This window comes from Salvia splendens, chromosome 4 (genome assembly GCF_004379255.2).
Source record: "Salvia splendens isolate huo1 chromosome 4, SspV2, whole genome shotgun sequence".
NCBI classification, from domain to species: domain Eukaryota; kingdom Viridiplantae; phylum Streptophyta; class Magnoliopsida; order Lamiales; family Lamiaceae; genus Salvia; species Salvia splendens.
Window position 1 is genome coordinate 17232699 of NC_056035.1, and position 24164 is coordinate 17256862.

General features: G+C 38.7%; 3 protein-coding genes and 1 long non-coding RNA gene across 9 annotated transcripts; 1 reads left to right on the top strand and 3 right to left on the bottom strand.

Annotated features, from left to right (window-relative positions):
- Positions 1 to 531: 531 nt before the first annotated feature.
- On the bottom strand, positions 532 to 1971 carry LOC121798924. The gene is made up of 2 exons (XR_006050116.1): positions 1366 to 1971; positions 532 to 749 (listed from the first exon to the last, which is right to left on the bottom strand). It is a non-coding gene; the product is annotated as an uncharacterized LOC121798924 (long non-coding RNA).
- LOC121798923 (auxilin-like protein 1) lies at positions 804 to 11141 on the top strand. Of its 5 annotated transcripts, none has more exons than XR_006050111.1 (12): positions 804 to 1045; positions 1121 to 1194; positions 2176 to 2240; positions 5743 to 6163; positions 6704 to 9428; positions 9507 to 9573; positions 9719 to 9789; positions 9890 to 9955; positions 10035 to 10124; positions 10295 to 10471; positions 10616 to 10797; positions 10882 to 11141. XR_006050111.1 is itself a non-coding variant. In XM_042198194.1 (11 exons), exons 4-11 carry the CDS (start codon positions 5805 to 5807, stop codon positions 10649 to 10651), a joined length of 3591 nt encoding a protein of 1196 aa, XP_042054128.1. In that variant the 5' UTR covers positions 804 to 1045; positions 1121 to 1194; positions 2176 to 2240; positions 5743 to 5804; the 3' UTR covers positions 10652 to 10798. The 5 variants fall into 5 exon arrangements, 1 of the variants encoding a protein (XP_042054128.1); XR_006050112.1 differs by having other exon boundaries at positions 5746 to 6163; XM_042198194.1 differs by lacking the exon at positions 10882 to 11141 and having other exon boundaries at positions 10616 to 10798.
- A 1314-nt stretch (positions 11142 to 12455) lies between these two features.
- Positions 12456 to 13544, bottom strand: LOC121798016 (dormancy-associated protein homolog 3-like). 2 transcript variants are annotated; one of them, XM_042196833.1, is made up of 3 exons: positions 13386 to 13544; positions 13080 to 13235; positions 12456 to 12672 (listed from the first exon to the last, which is right to left on the bottom strand). In XM_042196833.1, exons 1-3 carry the CDS (start codon positions 13519 to 13521, stop codon positions 12560 to 12562), a joined length of 405 nt encoding a protein of 134 aa, XP_042052767.1. In that variant the 5' UTR covers positions 13522 to 13544; the 3' UTR covers positions 12456 to 12559. The 2 variants fall into 2 exon arrangements, with proteins under 2 accessions (XP_042052767.1, XP_042052766.1); XM_042196832.1 differs by having other exon boundaries at positions 13075 to 13235.
- Positions 13545 to 16284: 2740 nt separating this feature from the next.
- LOC121800743 (protein LURP-one-related 5-like) lies at positions 16285 to 17210 on the bottom strand. Its single transcript, XM_042200251.1, has 3 exons — positions 17090 to 17210; positions 16743 to 17035; positions 16285 to 16539 (listed from the first exon to the last, which is right to left on the bottom strand). Exons 1-3 carry the CDS (start codon positions 17208 to 17210, stop codon positions 16285 to 16287), a joined length of 669 nt encoding a protein of 222 aa, XP_042056185.1.
- Between the last annotated feature and the right edge of the window lie 6954 nt (positions 17211 to 24164).

Here is a 24164-nt window from a genome sequence, read left to right on the forward strand (position 1 = left end):
CGAGTTCCCATTTATCCGATCCGAGGAACAACTGGCAGACATTCTCACCAAGGCGCTGGGTCCTACAAAATTCAAAGAATTCATTAGCAAGTTAAGTATCGGGGATACCGTTACTCAACTTGAGGGGGAGTGTTGGAAAGAGGGACGTCATTAATATGCCGCCCAACATTCATTTTGGGTGGTGAGTCCCTAAGTCTTGTAGAGTACCAAGTGGAGTATTGTAACACCCCACTTTTTGAACCCTAAAGCACTTGCATTTAATTCTTTTAATGTTGCGAGGTCCGTGGATTAATTTTCAAGTGGAATTGTTGTTGGATACTTTTCGTCACCTAATTTTGAGTTGGAATTTTGACTGAATCAGTTTTGTTGAAATTGTGATGTGACTGCTTTGAATAATTGATGTGGGGTGAAATTAAATGTTTGTGAATAATTGAAAATTTATTATTAGAGCTAGAAATTGTGAAGTAAATCACAATGCGAATTTAAATAATTCCTTTCCGTGAGGAATATTTATTGGACTCAATCCGCGAGTTGGATCGAATAAATTGAATAAATAATATAAAAATTCAGTCCGTGACAAAAAAATTGTGGAGTGCATAATTTAAATAAATTACAAAGGACCTTGAATTAAACTAATCTAATTAATTTCGACATGTTGACTTGGTCACTAAGCTGCATTAATTCAGGTTTTAATTAAAGTTTCTGTAGAGATTTTCCTCCTCCGTAATGAGATTTTCCTCCTCCGTAATCTGCAAATAAAATACAAATAAATCCAAATTAAATTAAAATCACATAAAAAAAAGGGGGATGGAAATTCGAATTTCCTCCTATTTCCCATGACTCAAAACCGTTTCTCCCCTCTCTCCCATGATTCTCTCCCCACTCCTTAAATCTCTCCCACACCGAAACCAAATCTTCTCCTCTCTATAACATACGTTTTCACCAACCATTTTTTTTTCTCACATCTCTGCAACAAGAACTCATTCTCTTGAAATCCACGGCAGACTTCGAAGGGTGCCGAATTCTTAATTCAGTCCTAACTGTGGTAACAATTTCTCTATCAATTTGTATTTAAATTGCTCCTATTTCAGAACCTAACATCAGCAATTGCTATCAACAGAAATGAAATTCTTCAGCTTCAAGAACCTCCTTTTTCAGCCTTGTAAACTCCACAATCAAGTCCTACTCACAGAGGTATAAATTTTTACTCAATTCTAAAGCATGAAATTTTAGCAATTGTTTCAAACATATCATCATACACCACCAATAGAACTCCCATCTAATCTTACAAACTTAAAACGCAAAAGAAGTTGGATTTCGATTTGGACACAGAAACGAAACTGAACTGAAATTCGTAAAACTTACCTTGGGTGTTCGGGTTGGTTTTGTGGCTGCGTGGTGTCGTTTCGGGGCTAGTTTCAGGGACTACGGCGGTGTGTGCGGGCGATGAATTGGAGCCGAGGTGCTGCGTGACGGAGAGAGAAAAACCGAGGAGGTATGACGCCGACGGGATTAGAGATTTCATAGCGAGACATGATTCAATTTTGGGAATCTCATTTTCGATGTTTTGTGAGAGAATGGGGCCGACAAGAGCTTGAGGGAGGGAGCTCTAATTTCTGTTCAGTTTTTGTGTTTTGATTTTTGATCAATTTTTGTGTTTTGATTTTTGAGAGGGCCGATAAATTTCTGTATGATTGAGTTCAATTTGGGTGTTCTTGAAGAAATGCGACGGAGGAGAAAGGAAACTGTAGGTGTAAATAAATCTGGGAATGGGAGTTTTTAGGTGTAAATAAAGTGAAGTGGGAGGGTGTACGTGTTGTTTTGAAATAGGAATATAAAATTTTTTTTTTTTTAATTTCTTTTTTTAAATAAAGACTTGGGGTCTTTAATTATTTTGTTTTGGGCCTACGGGGATTTCAAGTATTTGGGGAAAGGAAGGGAGCTAATTAAATTCTAGTGGATCGTTTTATCTCTTCGCAAGATCTGTTGGGGGACGTGAGCGGCCGCCGTTGTCGACGCGACGTTTTGGGCGACCGAAATTAATCGAAACAACCAAGTTTCTAATTGGGAAAAATCATAATCTTGACCGAGAAAATAACTTCGCTTAGGATGCATGCATTTTTTTTTTATTTATTGGAAAGGTGTGTTGATTTATGTGTTATCTAAATGTTAAAGGTGAATCATCGCAAGTGAAACGTGATACTAAGGGGAAGAAAGTGCTTGTGAATTAAGCAGTCGAGGTGGGCTTTCTTTTACTAAACTCTTTTACGTTTTCAAAAGTATGATTATGGTGAAATAAGGGTGGTTTAAATTGTTATGTCATGCCATGTTTGTTTTGATGATGAGATTGTTGCCTGATGCCTAGTTTGTGAGTTCGCTCCATTAGGCTATAGGGCTATGTTGAGATTGTTGCCTGATGCCTAGTTTGTGAGTTCGCTCCATTAGGCTATAGGGCTATGTTAAACGAATTCGGGTCTGAGTAGGGCCGCAAACCCTATCAGGCTAGTGTACACAGGTGAGATCGTGAGCCGTCCTTGCTAGTCGGCCGGTCTCGTGGGCGAATAGTGTGGCCACACTTTCGTCGCACCATGGAAAGAGGATGTGATTAAATGATGGGAAGAGGATGTGATTGAATGATTGATGAGAAAGTGGGGAGATTGTTTTGACTGGCCAGTCTATGAAATTGTTTGTGATACTCGATGATATTTCTTTTCTAAATGTAAAACTCGAGTTCACTATGGTATGGATGACATAACTTTCATCAAATGTTTTCGGCATAAGCCCACTGAGTATATTAAGTACTCAGCCCTGCATGTGTTTTCCCTACGTGCAGGTTGAGCGGCGACGAGCAGTTGGTGGTGTTGAGCAATTTAAAATTGAAGCATGGTTGGTTAGTTGTGAACTACGAGTGTCGTTGTGTCTCCACACATGACGTCACTCTTTCTCTTGAACGCTTCCGCTGAGACATTGTCTTTACTCACCATTCTTTTAGCGTTGAACCTATTTATTTGGATAATGTCGACCTATTGGCCCTTTGTTGTTAAATATTAATTATTGGTCAAACTCTTTATTAAAACCCTAGTTCTCTTCGTCTATTTATTAAATTCTTTTAATCACGGTCGCCCGTATTTATTAACCCTAAAGGGCGGTCGTGACAAGTATAGTCCCTAAGTTTTGTAGAGTTACAATCACATTTATTGATGTACTAGATCCTTCTCTTTCACCCAATAAATACTAGGATGAATGAGCATTTGAATTAACAAGAAGAACATACAAGAAATATTTTCTTTCTACTTCCTACTCTCAATATGCCTTACCAACTTATCTATACCTCTCTCGATTACCATGTTTAAGACCAAGTTATACTTCCAAATCTCATTGCTTCATTTCAAAATAAAATTTCTTAGCAACAGTTTAGTGTAATGAATCCAATAGTGCAGCAGATACAAATTGTGGCAAAATTAAGACACAAGTTTAACAGATTTAATCGAATTCTCTAAATATCCACACAATTGTTCATATACTATAATAATATATGCATCTTGTAATTAAATTATGTGTTTGTGTTAGTTTCACACCTTAAGAGTTTTTTTTTGATATCGACCAATTAGAAAGCGTTGAATATATTAACAAATTATGTTGTAATTTCGAAATCATATTCATCAAATTCCGCAACTTCTCAAAAGGAGAAGTTGAAAGTTTCAGGAAGACATGAGAGAATTTGGTGGATTGATAGGATAATATAATTTGGAAAAAAGAATGATTGAGTTCCTAAACCCATAATGAAAGCTTGAATATGAGGCAAACATATATAGACAGAGAGGCAGGCATGCTACTTTGTCTTTATTATTACTAGTAATAATAATCATCATAACCATTGATTCTTTTAATTTATTCAACTACGCTATTAAAATACATGCACCATCCTTTTTCCCAAGGGAGAAAAACAATGTACATCATGTATTATTATTAATTATTAATACACGCTTCAACTTTGAATATTTTATATCTCACAATTAATTTATCTTTATGTAAAGTGCGCAGCACGATGGACCCAAATGAGGGAATTGTTTTATACTATTTGTAATTAATTATTAGTATAACAAAAGCCCCATATATATCTTCTTTTTTCTGTAAATACAAAAAGCTTGATACCCTAACAATAACTTGTCTAATCCCATGATTAGCGCCCTTGCTAAAGGCTTAAAGTCGAGAATACGACTCAAATCTTTTGTCCCCGAATTACTTTATCCACTTTATATTCCGACGAAATTCACAACTCTAATATCACATTAGTCATTCCGTTTTAATTGCAAGTATTCTTTTCAAATAAACATAAAATAAAATGTTTAATTTTGGCGAACAACTTCAAGTTCGTCCGTACGGTACAGCTTCACTAAATCAAGTCTGTTTTAAATTTTAATTTATGCTAATAAGAATTTCCGTATTAATTAATAGGACTCGGCACAGTATATTTATATATAAAAAAATAAATTTGAATTCGAAAACAGTGGTAAACGGCCCCAAATTTAGTGATTTGTAAACCTGAGCCTTTCATCATTCATCCCACCACCATACTCACGCCATGCTCCTTCCTCTCACTGAAAACGTAACGGATTTGGAGAAGACCATTTCCCTCTCACCTACCTACGCCGCCTCCACTTCTCTACCCGCTCCCGCCTAGGTCTTTGGTGAGTCATAATCTGCTCCGAAATTCCTTTTTTTTGCAGCTCCTTTATTTACTTAGGATTGTGCTTGTTTGCTTCTCAAATCAGTATATTTTAGCTGATTTAAACTGTGCGAGTGAAGCCTCTGGGGGGATAATAGATTACCGGATAATGTTTTGTAGTTGCTGAAACTGTAACTTGGCGATCGTCGTTTTAATTCTCTTTTGGTCGTCTACTCCAATGCTGGATTTTTGAATGCAGCGGAAGCTTTGTTTATGTGTAATTTTGTAAAACCGCTATGTGATTTTTGTGCATGTAAATTAGGAACGAGATGTATCGTGTAGGCTGTAGGAGTGGATGATAATTAATAAGTGCGCTTTTTCCATTTTCGTACCGTATTCTTACCGAGACAATATGGAAAATTATTCTACTTGTATGTGTATGGGGATCGCTCTTGCTCTATTTGCATTTTTCTTGACTTGTGATAGCTTCGTATAATTGATGACTCGGCTTATAACTAGCATTTTGTAAGTGATGAGACTGAGAAGACTAATTGTGGAACTGGATGAAGGAAAAAAGTGTGCTGTATTCGGAGTTTTACCCCTGGCTAGCATAAATCTCAAAAGAAGTTTTACGGGGGTTGTTGATGATGTGAAGTTGAAAGACTGAAACAGAGATAACAAGTGGTCAGCCCCATGTGCCTGATGTTTTGTTCATTTTAGGATAAATACTTGGAAGGGATTTTTATGTATGTTCCTGTCTTTGTTTTAACTGTCTCTGTAGTCAATGCTTACTCAGATATTTCTATAACTTTTAATATTGCAGCCTGTGGTTGTTTATTTTGGGCATAGCTTAGATAAAAATGGTTTAGACCAATCTACCCCATATTATAATGGATTGTTTGATCACACAATCCTTCCAATACCTACTTCCTTTAGGCCTGTTTCTGTTGATATTGTGCTGTACTCAGTTTAATTTTTATGCAAATGTCATCGAGTCTCTCTCATTAGGTGGCTGCATTTTGTTTCTCATTCTTTTCTGTTCTTGCGTGATATATTCAATTTCATTGGTTCAGCAGTCAATATCCAGCACAATACAGACAACATACACCTTCCTTTCAGAGACAAAGTAAAGGAAATGGAGAACATTTCTCTGTCACTCCCAAAGAGGAGCTTCTCTTCCAACAATGCCTTCACTTCTCACAAGTCCATTTACAATGATGTTTTTGGCGGCCCTCCAAAGTTGGGTCCGCCAACTCTGGCCCCACGCTTTGAGGATTACTTGGAGATTTTTGGCGGCTTTCACACCTCACAGTCTTCGTCCATACCCATGCTCCATCTCCCACTCATATCCAGTGAGGACTCGAGCCTCCACTCTGATGTTGACTACAATGAGGTTTTTGGGGGCTGTGAAGGCTTTGACTGTACAGCATCAGTTGAGGATTTAGTTGGCCACTCCAGCGGCAGATATGACTCAGACTCCTCTGATGACCCCTGGTATTCATTTATATGCCTCCAGTAATCTATTACCTTACCTTCTGTGTAACATTATTTATCATGAAATTTATTATCTTAATTTTTGTCAAGTGTAGAATACAAGCATTACTGTTTAGGTCTAGTAGTTCATATGGAACTTAATTTCAGAATTAGGTAATATTTGAGACTTTGAGTGCATTATATACCAGAGGTCAATCACTTTTTCTTGAAAGGGGCTGGTTCTTGTCCTGGTGTTGGCTTCAATTTTTACAGCTAAAGTCACTAGCTTTGAATAGGAACTTCTTGACAAACAAAGGAGTTACAGGGAACTTTGGAACCCTTAAGCTTAACGAACAGTTAGTTTGAATAAATTGCTTACTAATGATTTTATATTTGGGTTGCATCTTTATGATTGGGAGGTATGTATTGTCGATGTATTTAGGAGTTTGACCGTAGTTGTTTGTTAACTAGAGAAGCTAAACATCTCTCCCTCTCTTTGAGAGAAAAGCTTGGTCATGCATTGTTGTAACTGCTACCTGTATTTGGAATATTTTCTTGTAGGAGTCCAGCACAAAGTGGGTCTCTGTCAGATGAATTAGATCCGCTGGCTGGATCTGATAAGAGCCAAAGGTTATCAGATGGTGATTTTCAGCAGTCATTGGAAAACATTAACAAGCATACTGCATCTTATAATAAATCTTGTCATATCAGTGCCGGAACAGTGCTCACCACGACCAGTCATGTGACTAATTTTAGTGCTGTTCCGGGATATACTTTCTCTCTTTATGAAAGTCCTGTTTCCTGGGGCGGGGATGATGAAGATTGCTCCGAGGGCATGCTAAGTAACACCAACCACGGTGGAGAATATGGTGCAAGAGTTGCTGGAGAAAAGCAATGCAAGTGTTCATCAAATTCCTCACTCAGTGGCTCTGATGCACATACAAATGATTTAAAACCTTCGGAGATACCTGGGAATTCTACTTCCCAAATTAAACCATTTGTTACTGTATGTGATATCAGTCTGCGAACTAAGCCTTCACGATTACCACCCCCGTCTAGGCCTCCACCCGTCTTATCTGTTAAAAAAAGTGAGCATGACAAACAAAATGCAGAACGAAATCCTTGTCAGCGTTATACCTCTGATGGAGTGGCTGATGGCATTGTACTGCCTTTCTTTGATGCGAAAATAAATGATACCTTATTTGCTGAGTGTAAGGAAAGTGAAAATAGGAATGTTAAAGTGGAGCGGAAGTATAACCACAGCCACAGTGCTGCTAACGTGGAGGACAAAACAAATGAGACTGCCAAGGCCTCCATGGACACTGAAGATGAGAAGTTCCTTCACTCATGTGGGGATAAAACCCCAGTCTCCATGCCTATAGTTGAAGGAAGGATGGAATCAATAGAGAGCACTAAAGAAATACTAGTGCCTCATGGAGTCCAATGCTCTAACAACAGCACTGATAATTCTGCCCGGGATGTTGTTTGGAGGGAAGCAACTGCATATTTTGAGTTGCAGACAGAAGCTAGGGGAAATGAGAATGAAGTGGAGGCTAAATTAAAGAGCAAGGATTCTCCTAATAGAACGGATACTGAGAAAAGGTCTGTTGATTCTCAAATAACAAAACAGGCTCGTAGTAAGGATGGACAAAATATTCTCATGGAAGAATTTCAGAGTTGTTTTGAAGATGTCATGCAAGCAGAAACAAGGGAAATTATGCAAGACAGAACTGGAATACAACAAAGAGGGGATTCTGTAAAACAATCTGAAAGCAATCTGGAAGAAAATTATGACTTGAAAGAGAATAGTGAGATCCTTCGAGATTCTAAGAAGCATAGAGAGAGTGGTGACAACTCGGATATAGCTGCTGGTCATGGTAACAGTTCGAATAGATTGCTTGACTGTGAGAAAGATATGGAAACGGGTAAACTTACAGTGAATGAGTCAGCATCTAGGAAGGCTTTTGGTCAAGCCAGATATGAGTTGGATGTAAATAAAGAGAGAAATCAAGATGTGCCCAACAATGAAGATACTGTTTTGAGGTTCAGAATGTCTGAGACAGAAGCAGTTAGTGAGGAAGAGGACTTTGAAACAACAGGAAATATGAAATCGAGCACGGATGATAGTTTGCATGAAGACATGAGTGAGCATGCTGAAGAAATTGAGCCTAATGGACATGATGAGAGTGAAGTAGAATGGGATCTCGATAGTCTTATCCTCATAGATGGGGATAAATTGGAAGTGTCAGAGGGAGGATATAAAGTTGATGAAGTGACTGCAACTAAAGACTTGGGGAAGCATGATAATATGCAAATGCTGAGATCCTCTCAAAGAGCATTTTCACCTGAAGAAAATGGGGACATGAAAGATAAACCTAAGAGTAGTACGTATAAAACTGAGACTGGGGGTGACATATGGGTTCCAGGTGGATTTCATGAATTCAGCAAGAATCAAGATGGCTCACTAGAGATAAACACTCCCAGTGCTGCAAACAATATTATCAAGTCACCTTGTGTACCCAAGCAGATGTTACATTCGAAGACTTGTGGCTCTGACATGGGGGTTTCACGTGTTACATCAGGTATAATATCGTCAGAACTGGGACACAGTCGTGCTGAGGGCCAAAACATGAATTGTGCTCAGTTTACTGTTAAAAGGGTGGATATTAGTGATAACTGCAATCCGCGTAAAGTGATAACAGAGTCTACTGCTAGTGGAGGGAAGATGGAAGAAATCCCATCATTCTTGAAACAATATAGTGACAGACTATCATCTAAGAAAGATGCTACAAGCCATCCAATTGAAGTAGAAAACTCAAATATGAGAGGAAACTTTGCAGGAAAAGACCAAAAAGTAGGGGAAAGAATGAGACAGGAAATTGCGCCTGAAAATGAACATATGAGAAAACTAGAGGAAGAAAGAGAGCGGGAAAGGGAAAGAGAAAAGGACAGGATGGCGGTTGATAAGGCAGCTCTTGAAGCTCAAGAAAGATCATATTTTGAAGCTCGCGAGAGAGCTGCAGTTGAGAGAGCCACTGTTGAAGTAAGACAAAGAGCTCTTGCTGAGGCTCAAGAAAGACTGGAGAAGGCATCAGCGGAGGCAAGACTTAGGACTGATCGAGCTGCTGTAGAGAGAGCAACTGCAGAGGCTCGACAGCGAGCTGCTGAAAAGTTAATGGCTCAAAAGGCTGCACACGATCCCCTTGATCGAAGAGAAAAATCTGTACCTGATAGGTTTTCAGCTTCTTCTAGATTTACTGATACAAGACAGAGCTTTTTGTCATCTGTGAGTGAGCTTCCTGGCATTTAGTTCTAAATCCTGGTTGATTGAATATTCATGTGGTATGTTTTACCTGATTGTCAGGACATTTACTTCCAAGGTACTGGAGTCTCGAATCGTGTGCGCTATGCATATTCTTCAACACATGATGGTATGCATTTAGTGAAAGGGATATTTCATGGATTCCATTCGATATTATTTTTTAAGTTATTGTTTCTATTTTTGAGCCGTAACTACACGTAGTATTACATGATTTCCTTGGAGGCGGTTTTCTTACACAATTTAAAACTTTGTAGGGGCTGAAAGTGAATCACCTCAGAGGTGTAAAGCTCGGTTGGAAAGATATAGAAGAACTGCAGAGCGTGCAGTGAGTGCATTCTTTTTTCATCCGGTTCTTTTCTTTCTCATTGTGTAGGATAAAGGATAATCCTTTAATCAACCTGATATTCATTTTGCTACAATTTCAGGCAAATGCCTTGGCAGAGAAAAATAGGCGAGACTTTCTTGCACAAAAAGAAAGAGAAGAGAGGAATGTAAGAACGCTATACCTTCCTTGAGATTCGTTTCTATTATCTGATGTTGTCTGTTATCTTAGAGGAAGTATTTCTGCAGAAAGTTGCAGAAACTCTGGATGCTGAAGTCAAGAGATGGTCAAGTGGAAAACAGGGAAACCTTCGAGCCCTGCTATCTACTTTACAATATGTACGATTTTCTTTCCATTTCTCTTATATCTCGATCCATCATCTCAGTGTTCATTTTCTACCCAGAACTACGTTTGCATATTTTTCGAGTTTTTACTGTTATTAATATGGTATGTACTCTGTTATCAAAAGATGATTGTTGGATGGGTATTAAATAAATGCCTTTGTCAGATCCTTGGCCCTGATAGTGGTTGGCATCCAGTTTCATTAACAGAAGTGATAACTTCTGCGGCTGTTAAAAAAGCTTACAGGAGGGCCACTCTCTGTGTTCACCCTGATAAATTACAACAACGTGGTGCGACAATTCAGCAAAAGTACATATGCGAGAAAGTTTTTGATCTACTAAAGGTTTGTAGTATGTAATAGGTGTTGATTTTTTTCTGAATTCTCATTTGTTTAGACAAATACTGACTATTTCCGGGCTACTATAGTAACAAAGAGCAAGATGTGACCCCATGGATTTTCGCTTAACATGCATTCCTTGTGTCTCAGGAAGCTTGGAACAAGTTTAATTCAGAGGAACGGTGAATTGAGGTGCCCCAGTCAGGAAGCTTGGAACAAGTTCGTGCCGGAAATCACATTTCCGGCATGTATATTCTTATCAGACTTTTTTCTTTTTATGGTGACCGTGATAAGTTTGAGGTTTACAGAGCTGGAAATCAGAAACAAAAAAGGTAGTCTCTTTTCTTTGCTTTCTTATTTTAATTTGAAAGTAGCCACAAATTTAAGTAATTACTAGGTTTATTAAATGAATGCAGGAAATAAAGAAACAAATGGAGTTGGACATGGGCAGCTCCTTCATTGCTTATATACATATAGAAATACGTATGTAATATATATTGATTGCATACTTGTATTAGCACGGTTTTAGTAAGATGCAGAATCTAATCCTATTTGTACATCTCCTTTGGTCCATCTCTTATCTCTATTTTTTTTACACTTCTATTTCTTATTCCACGTGGATTTTGTAAAAATCTTATTTCTTCTATTAAAGCTTGGAGAACTCTCTCTTATACTAGTATTATTGACATGTCTCAGTTGAACAAAAAATGTAACATACCAAACTGATATTCAATTATCTTTTACAACTATATTTTTTGATGACTTAATATATTATACACTAATTTTTGTGATTTTAAATTTTGACAAAGTAAAAGGAGAATAATTATAAATTCAAAAGAATATTGAAACTAATAATATTTATACAATTCACCGGATAGTGCAAATTCTCACGAAAAAATACAATCTTATAGTACTCCTAGAATAGTACTCCAAAACTTCATTTTGAAGACTATAAAAAAACAATATTAGTATTTACTAAAATATTAAAGTTCCATTTCATTTTGAAGACCAAAATTTTAATTCACCATACAATAATATTGCATAACTACTATGCATCTTCATATCCACATTTCTCTATGCAGAGTTATCTTGGTTCAACTCTCTTTTTTTCAAAAAATTTCATCGTTCTCTCCTCTCAATTTAATTCCATATCGATAATTTAGGTGTATATATATCTTTTCTCTCTCTATTCATTTATCTTTAGTGGAGGCGTTGATCGTGGGGTCGGAGGCGGGCTGTTGCGGGATCGGCTGACGAATTTTGGTATGCTCCGGTGGCATTCATGGACCCGCGGTGGGGTCAGCCGACCCCACCTGGGTTTGTCTCTGCACAAAAATCTTAAACGCACATCGTTGCCACCTCTAAAGAAGTTGTTATGGAGGTTGTGTTGAAATTCTATTTATGGGGGAAGTAATCGTGGATAAATCATTCAAGGATTTGAGAGTAAACGATGAACTATTAGATGCATGCAACAATCTTGGTATATACATAAACCTTATAACAATAAAGATTGAGGCTATACTAATTTAATTTGGTGTTTTCTTTTGAAGTGTGGTTCATTGACACTAGTGACCAAGACTTTTCTAACGGGAAAAGAAGCATAGTTGATCAGAGATTAATTTACAATATATAATTGAATAAATGACTTTCAAAAAATTGCCTTGGATATATGATTCCCTACCTAATATGGAGTAAATATAAACACTACCAGATTAGTGAACATCGTGCCAAACGCCGTTCCCTTATAAAATTGTGAGGATTTGCATATCCTGAGGGCTATATTTCAAGTGAGAAGCTTTTCACTTATAAACGAGTATTATTATTATTATTATTATTATTATTATTATTATTATTATTATTATTATTATTATTATTATTATTATTATTATTATTATTATTATTATTATCAATTTTATTATCAGTGAATAATATGATTCCTCATGTTCATGTCATGATAGGCAACGATATCCCGCGGAATCTAGCAAAGAGAAACGAGAAAACGGCTCGACATACATATATATAATACTCATATATACATGTACTTAGCTAGTTTACAAAACAGCCTCTCGTTTCCCGTCGCCGCCTCAGAAAATATCACACGTCGTAAGCAGGAGGAGAGCCACCGGCTCCCCGGCCACCTCTTGCCTTCTCGTAAGCAAACGACGCTGACCTCCGCCGGAATCGGAATGCTTCCTTTCCTCCTCCGCCTAATTACATGGAGTAATATGTGCATCAATATCCACAACTAATTACCTATTACTATAACATTTCCTCTAAACCCTAAACAAAACCCCAATAAATAAAGCAAATACTAATCTTAGCATTTTTACAATATGAGCATGTTTCACATATTAAGTTTAACCAGCTACCTCAAAGAGAGTGACCTTTTTCCATAAATATTTTTTTTCTTTAGATCACTAGCTAGAATAAATATCTTCTGCTCTATCTATTATCCAAATCATATACAATCTCATTATCTTATGCCCCACCATTTACCTAACACATTATTTTTCTAGAGATTCAAACAGAGTTTTAGATTATTTCTAGCTCATTCAATAAATTCAGCATCTAAAAACGGATTAAATGAGCTTCGATTTCGATTTCCAAACCTTACCGGCGAAAGGGGACACCGGGGGAGTGGAGCCGGCGGGGGAAACCGGCGGCGAGTCCTTCTGACTCCCTTGCGGCGGCTTTACGATCATTATGCTTCTAGTCACTCTCACTCCATCTTCTCCAAACGATCTTCGATTGTCCATCACTTGCTCGGATTCTGCAATTACAGTTCATCAATTTTACATTACGACGACCGCAGATTCTCAAATTGCATTCGTTTACACCGAAATCCGATTAATCAGATCAAAGCAAAACACATTTAATGCAGTAGATTAGGCTAGATCTGTTTTCACCACTCCCGACGTACCCTTGCCGGAATTCGATCGGAAGCTAAAAGTGGCGTGTTTCGTGAGTTTTCCGAGACCGGTGTCGGGCGGAGGTCCGGCGACGGTATCGTCCCAGAGGTGATCGAGTAATCCCATGCTTAAAGAGAAAGTTAGCATAAAGTGTTGGTTTCAGAGGAGATATTTATGCACGGAAAGGGAGTTAAAGATCGAGCAACTTTTGGGATTGTGATGGAATGTGAGCCGTTGGATCAGATCTGTGCGAATTGTGATGGCGATAACACGTGACGACTGGATAAGATCAAACATGACAGTACCGCCATCAAACGCCTCCGTGGCATTAATCCAAATCCATAAATTGACTGCTTTGAAAAATTTCACCTGTCTATTTTTTGCTTTTAGTGAATACACACACATATTTTTACCCTCTGCCAAATGAAACACTCCCTTCAGTTGACACTAAAAATGTACTGTAATTTTATCGTATTTACGTGTGGTGTTTCCACTTGTTACCCAATGAAGTTGGGTAATAAATAAATTCGTATATATCTATTTATTACCCAATGAACTGATATCATTTGTCATAATTTCATTGGTTCATAAAATTTTATTATAATAAAATTAATATACAATGTATCACTATAATTGAATTTATTCATGGTATCATTTATTACAATTTCATTAATTTATAAATGTTTTTTCAAATATTAAAATAAAATTAATATACACTCTATACTACTATAATTGAGTTGTTTTCATTTTTAGTTATCTCATTATAATTATGTAATTTCATATATTAACAAAACATAACATACATAATCTCTTTTAGAATATTCTCAATGGCACATCATCATTCTCCTCAATTTATAGTACTTTAGACCACGACTCCTACAACTTCATACCTCTCCCCACCATACCTCTATTCCAACAATTGGAATTTGATTTTTTTATAATTATATTCACATTACAAATTTAAAAAATAACAATATAAATACTCCCTCCGTTTCTTCATAGTTGAGGCAAAACTTTTCGGCACGGTGTTTAAGAAAGAGATGTTGAATGTGTTAAATAAATAGATAAAAAAGTAAGAGAGGGAAAAAAGTAGAGAAAATAAAGTAGAAAGTGAATAAAGTAAGAGAGAGTAGAATAAGAAAGAGAAAAAAGTTACTCCCTCCGTCACGAGTTTTAAGGAATGTAATGAAAAGTGAGTTGAAAAAGTTAGTGGAATGTGAGTCCTACTTTTATATATTAGGTTTATAATAAAATGTGAGTAGAAATGAGTTAGTGGAATATGAGGTTCATTATAAAAAATGGTAAAAAGTGAAATGAGACAAATTATGTGGGACGTACCGAAATGGAAAAATGAAACAAATTATCCGGGACGGAGGGAGTACTATATAAGGAAATAACTCAATTATGAGGAAACTTCTTAAAATGGAAAAATGACTCAACAATGGAGAAACGGAGGAAGTAACAAATATGACTTCCTTAATATTCTTAAAAATCACATTAACTAAAAAGACTAACTTTAATGATGGCTGCTAGGTGTTTGTATCCAAATTTCTTTCATGAAATGAATGTGAAAATATAGTTATATCTACAGAGTTTAAAATTTGTGTTTAAAAAAAAGTCCACCAAACTTTATCCACCATCCTTCCCTAAAAACACCACCACCCCCTAGAGGTTCAGCATCGCCTCCAAAATGGGCACCGCTTCCTAGCCCGGACCGCCACCATTACTCGGAATCCTACCATTGGAGAGGTACCCCAGTCGGGGCCTCCTCTCATTGTATTGGAACTCGTGGTGCGACACTTTTACCTTCACCCATTACCAATGTTGTGAGTATATTTTTTTCTCATAATTTGGCCTCTTTTAACTTAAACTCTGTTACTTTATTGTTTCTCCAATTAACTCTCTCTATACATTATTTTCATAAAAATCTTGGGTAAAAGAAGTGTCTCAACTATAGTACAAAAGAGAGAGTATATACTCCCTCCGTCCCCGAATAAGAGTCGCTAATTTCTATTTTGGGTTATCCCCCATTAAGAGTCACTCTTCATTTTTACCGTAAATGGTAGTAGGCCCCACATTCCACTAACTCACTCCACTCACATTTTATTATAAAACCAATATAAAAATGCGGGTCCTACATTCCAATAACTTTTTCAATCAACTTTTCTCTACATTTCTTAAAACTCGTGCCCGGTCAAAGAGCGACTCCTATTAGGGGACGGAGGGAGTATTTTTATACTACTCCATATAATATTAAAAAAGGAGTAAAATTTACACCAAATTTATGATTTTTAATTTACTAAAGATAAAAACCAAATTACGTTTACTATAGTTCTACAACAAAAACTCTTTTCTTTGATCTCTATATAAAATTTTATCTTCGCTATAATCTCTTTCTTGCTCAGTGTCTATTTTCGTTTACTATGATTGTGGACAATAATTTGTTCTTCAATTCCAATAATTTCAATTCATGATAAAATATTTATGAAATGTTTTAAACACCAGTGTATTTCAATTTTGCATTTCAGCGGGTGTAATTAATGTTTTTGATTTAATTATTTTTTATTCTGTATTTGTCAATTTTGTATTTTTTATGAATTTTATAGTAATATAATTTTTAATTATCTTTATTATAGATAATTACATTATCATTAGTACTAATGGTGGTATCGATGGATGGTCATTAATAGTAGACTAAAGTCCCAAAATGGTCCTTAACATATTGCGATTTTTTGATTTTGGTCCAAAACAGTATCTTTTGAATTATTCGGTCCCTCACATTTGAAAACGGGTCACATTTGGTCCTTTTTGGACGGTTCCGTCAAATTTTTGACGGTTTTAATTATCGGGTCACAAATCTGTCACTAACACAAACCAAGCTCAACACCGCCCCTTTATGCCCTTTATGCACTAACACAAACCAAGCTCAACACCGTCCATCTTGCGCCGGATCTCAGCCACGATCTCCTTATCCGCAGCCAGAATGTTCCAGGTTCGGCACGCGAAGGAGCCTTCGATCTGGTACTCCTCGTCGGGGTTGGTGTACACCTCTACCGTCATGCTCGACCATCCGATTATGGACGATCTCCGCACGCTGAACATCGCCTTCTTCCCCTCCGATCCCTCGCCGACGAAGCCCTCCCACCGCTGGTGCAGACTCGGCCTCTGCTCGATAAAAATTGGGGAAAACAGATCAGTGACTTGATTCAGATGCTAAATCACACGATCGCGGCGCGAATTCGCGTAATGATTGATTAATTAACACGGAAATCATATGAGTTTGGTGAAAAAATCACAAGCTACAACACTAATCTGTATACTCAATCGCCGAATTATGAGGAAATCGGCGATCTGAGATGAATACATACCTTGCGGCGGACGGTGAGGATGCATCTGCCGGAGCCATCCATGAGAACGAATTTGCCAGTATCGTCGCCGTCGGGGCCGTACGAGTCGACTCGGAAGACGAGAGCGCCTTTGCAATCGTAAGCAGTGAAGCCTTCGCCGGCGAAAAAGAGAGAGGTTTTCAGCATGGTGAGATGCGTCTCTTCTTCGCACACGTGGCCTTTCTCCACGATCGCGCCACTCTTCGTCACTGTCTCCGCCGCTATTCGCTTCGCCGCCGACGGCCAAGCATAACAAAATCGAGAAATTAGCGGAGCTTGAAGACGACGCTATCGAAGCATGATTCGAGCGTGAATGCTCTCGCGCTGACGCCGGATGGGGCGGGGTTGGCCTCCGGCGGCGGCAGAGTGATTCTGGTTTGGGAGAGGAGAGACGACGGCGGCGACGATGAAGAGATGGATTTCTTCGTTGCTTGCTGCTTGAAAGGGCATAAAGGGGCGGTGTTGAGCTTGGTTTGTGTTATTGACGGATTAGTGACGGATTTGTGACCCGGTAATTAAAACCGTCAAAAATTTGACGGAATCGTCCAAAAAGGACCAAATGTGACCCGTTTTCAAATGTGAGAATAATTCAAAAGATAATGTTTTGGACCAAAATAAAAAAATCGCAATATGTTAAGGACCATTTTAGGACTTTAGTCTTAATAGTAATAAAAAGGGTATAGTTTGTTTAGGAGAAAATAGTACTATGTTTTAATTATATATTACTACTATAATTTATACGTAACTATATTAATATTAATATATATACTGGTATTGATGGATGATTATTAATGGTAATTGGAAGAATATTATTGATATGAAAAACAGAAAAAATAATGAAATATTAAAAAGTGATAAGTTGAGTTCTTAAATTCCTAATCTCTGATAAAAGTGATCTCAGCTGAATGAATCAGCCGCCAGTAGACGGCTATACGAGACTTGTCCAATGTGATATTTTCACTGATTTAAAACCCCTTTCAATATCCTCTCGAAGGTCCCACTTAACTTATCTATACATTTTGAAAATTTATTGTTAATTTTGTCTTCATGGAAACAAAATTATTTCACTTAGCACTACATCAATATCGTGTCTTTTACTTATCATTGAACTTTTATGATTTGGAATTAAATGAGGTCACTTTCAATAGCAAAATTCTCGAAATAGGCTCATGTAGGAACTTGATTTTTGAAATGGGCTTATGTAGAAACTTGATTCTCGAAATAGGCTCATGTAAAATAGGCTCATGTAGGAACTTGATTTTTGAAATGAAACTTATGTAGAAACTGGATTCTCGAAATAGGCCCATGTAGAGTGACATGCATTTTGGCGAAATGTGCAACTAAATACGCATTTTGGAAATGTGCAACTGAATAAGCGTTTTAGAAATGTGGATTCAGTTATGCATTTCCAAAATACGCGTCATCCTTAACTCAAATTAAATAGGGCAGGCGGGTTTGAACAACTCCATGTTGCGTAACATTCCTAAAGTGGACATCCAAAACCTTTTATCCCTAGCGACAAAGAGCTTAGATATTAATGTATGAAGTGCCGAGTTCGTGCCCTCTTGACATCAGTTGTAATATCCTCCTTTCTATAGGAGTTTATTTGTAAAAAAAAATAACAATAACGTGACAATCAACATCTTAGAAAATTCAGTATAACGGCCGAACAAAACATGTGAAACTTGATAGACATTTAACAAGGATTTTTGAATATCTTTATGGCAGATCAAAAGACCAATTAGATGATATCGTAATTAAGGTCGCAAGTTTATAAAAACTGTACATAAATATTAGGCAAAGTTAAGTATAAGAACCTTGTTACTTGATAGGGATATTGAACAATTTAACAAAACAAACATAAAAAGACTGAACTTAAATCCAAATATAGTTTAACAAATGTTATGATATTTAGATATTATATATTATATATTATAAGTGTCTGAATTTATTAATTGGTTAGTACGATGTACTATATTTTTATGTTAATTATAAAATTAATTTTTGATTTTATTTTATTTTTTCCTTCATTTTTTGATATATTTGTGCAATTTCGTTTTTTGGGTTTTGATTTTTGTAGTTAGAGATTTTGGTTTTAGGGTTCAGATCGAATTTTGTAGTCTAGATTTCAGCTTTTCGTGTTTGATTTTTTCAAGTAATTCTGTTTGGTTCAGTATTAATTTTTTTTATTTTTTAGTTTGGTTCGATTTAGATAAAAAAATCAAACTAAAAACTGCATGAAATAAATTAAATAAACAAAGATATTCTCATACAGCTGAGAGAGTGGAGAAATTAGCGCAGAAATTTTATTTTTTTCACATGTTTCACCATGATCTGCCATAAAGAAATTAAAAAATCCTACTAGACCTCCTACATAGGAGTATTTTTTTCTTCTGCATTTATTTTCCCATCCATTAATATTGTCAAAATTTTTATCATTGTTGTACATGCCCGAGAAATTTTACCCACTGCATAAATTAGACGCCAATACAATGGCAAAGATCGATGCAAAGTGTCAAAAAGAGGATGAAAAAGATTTACTTGAACGTGTGAAATTGATACGATCTAAGATCTCCTGATTAGTTATCTTTTAATTCATCGTATCTTTCCCATATATATTTAGATATTTGTTTCTTGTTTGATAAATTAGGGTATTAGTATTCTAGTATTATAAATAGTAGAGCCTCTTATCATTTTAAGAAATCAATGAATTAAATAATTATTTTCACCATCTTGTTGCGTATCAAGAAACTCTATTATTCATCGCCGCCAACGAGTGAATCTCGCGCTCAGCTCTTCTTCCGGAGATCACTGCCGACCCAAGCACTTGGGCGCCGGATTAATCAACGAATCTACCCGGAGAACCGATTACTCTCAGCTCTTCTTCCGGAGATCACTGCCGACCCAAGCACTTGGGCGCCGGATTAATCAACGAATCTACCCGGAGAACCGATTGCTTAAGAGGAAAACCCCTCTTAACAACTGTTGGAAATGAGGCTGGTTTTGATGACCAAGAATGAGCCACACTCAATGACGCTTCAAGTCCTTGAAAGCAGAAACAGTTAAGGGGAATTAGTTATGAGGAGCTATCCGTTATTTCAGTTACAAGAGCTGAATTGGAGTTGAGAAGCTTAGATATAAAAGGGCTACTCATCGGATAAAAAACACCGAGAGAATTCAAGAGAAGGATTCATCAAGAGAAGTCGAGTTTTCTTCTTTGAGTGAATTGAGAGAGTTGAGAGAAACACTTGTATCATCTAGCTGAAATTGCATCTTTCTTGATTGAGTTTTCATAGAATAGATTGCGTGAGGATTAGCTAGTGTTGGTGAGAGTGTGCAGCTCGTTCTTGAGCTTGAGTGTTGCCTTGTATCTGTTCCAAAACCGTGATCAATATAACGTCCATCTTCTACACATGGATGTAGGCTCAATGAGCCGAACCACGTAAACCCTCTTGTGCTCTGTTCTTGATTGTTTAGTTGCTGCATAGCAAACGTTCAATGATGGGGTACGTACTAAACAAGCCCAATAGCAGTGACGGCCCATCAGCCCAAAGCCCAAGGAAGAGTATCAGTTCGGCATTACCAAAGAGTTCGGCCCCAGCCTACAGCTCGGTAAAAGCCAACCAATCAGTTCGGCATTACCAAAGAGTTCGGCCCCAGCCTACAGCTCGGTAAAAGCCGACCAATCAAGCTCTACTCTCAGATCGGCAAAAGCTGCTCGGCAATAGTTCAGAAGTTCGGTCTCAGTATTCGACCGAACTGGGAGATAGTGGACTCATGCAGAACCTCCACGACCTCCACTACACGATCTATTTAGTGGTGTCAACTCATGCAGGATAGCGGACCAAACAAAGAGATAGTGGACCCATGCAGGATCTCATGACCTCCACGACATCCACTACCTAGTTAGTGGTGATGCAAGCCACGACCTAGTTAGTGGTGATGCAAGCCACGATCTTAGTTCAATGTATAAATAGAACTTAGATCAGATAGAAGGGGGCTCTCTAGACATAAAATATCATATAGCAAGTCTGTATTTGTAAGCTGGAAAACCAGATCAAGCAATACAATCTTGCCCTCCTTTCTTCCCGTGGACGTAGATTTACCTCAGTAAATCGAACCACGTAATTCCTTGTGTCGTGATCTATATTCATTACCTGCATTTACTACTATCAAAAATTCGCCCAACCATCACTGGCGCCGTCTGTGGGAAACAGAGAACCAAATTTGTGATAAAGCGAGTTTTTGATCCTCTTCCACCAAAAAAATGCATACCAGATCACGTAACACCCATAATACCGTTCGTGATAACCATGAGGAAGCTAGTCCAGCCTGCAGGTCTGGAAAACAGCCTCGGGAGAAATCTACTTCCAGTTCTCACGGAGAAGGAACAAGCCGCTCAAAGACTCATCGCACCGAGTCTTCCCAGCAGCCCGATTTGAACGAGGCTGTCAAGTTGTTTTTGGCCGAGAAGCAGGAAGAGTTCTTAATTTTCCTGCAAAAGGGCCAAAAGCCGGAGACGAAAACGGTGGATTCTCCCTCCTCATCCAGACATGAAAGTCACTACCGCAGTAGTGCCGTGTCTTCCAGGAAGAAGAATCCTCAACCCCGACATGTTCCTGTTCCTCCTCGGTACCGGAATCACAGGAGAACTCCATCTCCTCCATACCGAAGAGATGTCGGGTTCGCCATGTACGGAGCATTGAAGACTCCGTTCTCGGACGATATCACCCGAACTCCCTTACCACAGAACTACCGAACTCCGTCAATGACTTATGACGGGTTAGTGAATCCTCATGACTTCCTGGGACGCTATCAGTATAACATGGTGAACCAAGGTCTCAATGAGGTCCATATGTGCAAGCTGTTTCCCGAGCTGCTTATCGGGAACGCAAGAAGGTGGTTCGATAGCCTCCCCCAAGGCAGCATTAGATCTTACCGGGATCTAATGGATGCTTTCCACAGGAGGTTCTTTCAGAAAGCGGAAGCCCGAAGCACTTCGGCTCAGCTGCTTTCTACACGTCAAGGTCGCGACGAAAAGATCAGCGACTTTATGACGAGATTCCACAAGGAATGCCTACAAGTAGATGATCTCAATGATCTACTTGTCATTTCGGCATTCCAAAATGGAATCCTGCCCGGAGCTCTCTACAGAAAGCTCGTGGAATGCAGTCCGCAAACAGCTCAAGAGATGTGGGACATTGCGGACCAGTTTTCTCGTGCCGATGAGGCAGACCGTCGAAAACGGTCTTTAGACAGCTCATCTAGAGAAGACAAAAAGAAGCCCGATCATAGCGATCAGAGGCTTCCTCGCCGAACTCCTTCCCCACTAAAGGAGGGATAGCGGTCATCCGAGGTGATCAAAAAAGAGCAAGAGTGTTTGCAGATTGCGCTTAAAAGTGCCGATCAATCAGATCGGCACCATCAAGCATAGCAATCACAGCAGCCGGAGTCAGAGGCAGGCGAAATGACCGAAGTCACACCGGAGTCGAACTCGATGGTGTACGGCACTGAAGCCGTGATTCCGGTTGAGATCGGCGTACCCAGTCCCCGAACTCTAAATTTCTCCTCAGAAATGAATGATGACGGACTGAGAGCCGAACTAGATCTGGCCGAAGAAAGAAGAGAATTGGCCTGCATAAAAGCAGCCAAGTACAAGGAGCAAGTAGCCCGGTATTATAACCAAAGGGTGAAAAAGCTGCAATTTCAAGTGGGAGATCTCGTCTTGAGAAACAACGAAGTAAGCCGAGCAGAAAAGCTGGGCAAACTCGAACCCACATGGGAAGGTTCATATCGGGTGTCAGAAGTCCTCGGCAAAGGGTCTTACAAATTGACTCACATGTCAGGAGAACAAGCACCCCGAACATGGTACATTTCCAACCTCAAGAAGTTCCATTTGTAAGAGACAGTCCGGTCAGTCAGTCTTGTGTCTAGTTCGGTCCTAGGGGTATGTGCTTTCTTTGTTTTTTACTTGTTTTTCATGTTTGTCTATGTGCGTTTTGTCTGTCTATGTGCGTGTCGTCTCTTACAAATGTTACTGAGGTATCTTGTTCTTCGGAGGCTGATCCCCTTTTTAGAACATGTATAAGCCAACGATTGTGAGTCCAAGCTTCTAAGGAGGATACAAGACCACAATTCAGCTTAAGAAATAAGCAGTTCGTCTGAAACGAACTGCAACAAAGGGAAAGTCCGATCCACGCGATAAAACTCGCCGAATTAGGACAAGGGAAAGTCCGATCCACGCGATAAAACTCGCCGAATTAGGACAAGGGAAAGTCCGATCCACGCGATAAAACTCGCCAAATTAGGACACAAGCTTAGTCCGGTCAAAGAAGTTTACTTCATAAGACCAAAGACGAGTCCGGTCAAAGAAATTTATTTCATAAGACCGAGGACCAAGTCCGGTCAAAGAAGTTTACTTCATAAGACCAAAGACGAGTCCGGTCAAAGAAGCTTACTTCATAAGACCGAGGACGAGTCCGGTCAAAGAAGTTTACTTCATAAGACCGAGGACGAGCACGATGAAATTTTTTCGCTAAGCTGTAAATACGCAGTGATAGAAGCGAAATGAAGATTTCATTTATTAAATCTTGTTCGGCATACAACTCCGCTGCCCTACGAGAAGGCGTTACGCCATTACAAAGGACTATTCTACTGTCCCTGGTTGCTAAAGTTGAGCCATCTATTCACAAAATCCTCGTGAAGCCGAGTTCGGTCATTCCGGGCAGCTGAAGAATAAGCAGGTCGACGAGATGCTCTAATCGACCTACCACCTCTTCCCTGAGCCCGGGAAGCTCTGGCACCTCGGCGGCGAAGAGTCTCTTCACGAAGCATTTGTTGATCTTGCTCACTCATAATCATAGCTCCTCTACGAACTTCAGTCCGTCCTTGTCTTGACGTTTCCGGTTGCTCCTGAGTCCGTTCTCGTCTTGACGTTTCCGGCTGTTCCTGAGTTCGTTGCTGACTTGGAGTAGGGTTTTGAGCAAGTGAATCTGGGGTTTGAGCTGGAGTGCGACCATCTGTTGGCGGGAAATGCCTAAGGAATCTCTCGATTGAGGGACGCCGGGAAAGAATGATGTCGTACCGAGAAGCCCAGCGCCGCAATGATTTCACGACTTGTTGGCAAGCCGAGCTCTCCAGCGCATTGTTCCTCCGGAGTACATGATATTCCTCCCACAGTTCGTCAACTCGTTCCTGAACTTCAGAGATGGTCATTCCCCCGCGCCTGCTGATGAAATCCTCATACGCAGTCCTCTCAGCGACAGCAGTATTCAGTTCGGCCTCCAGATCTTTCTTTTCGGACTCTAAGTCCTTATTGTCGGCCTCCAGCTTCACTAAAGAAGCCAAGAGTTCGTCATTCTTCATCTGGTCAGCTATGGCTTTTTTCTCAGTTTCGTCTAAAGC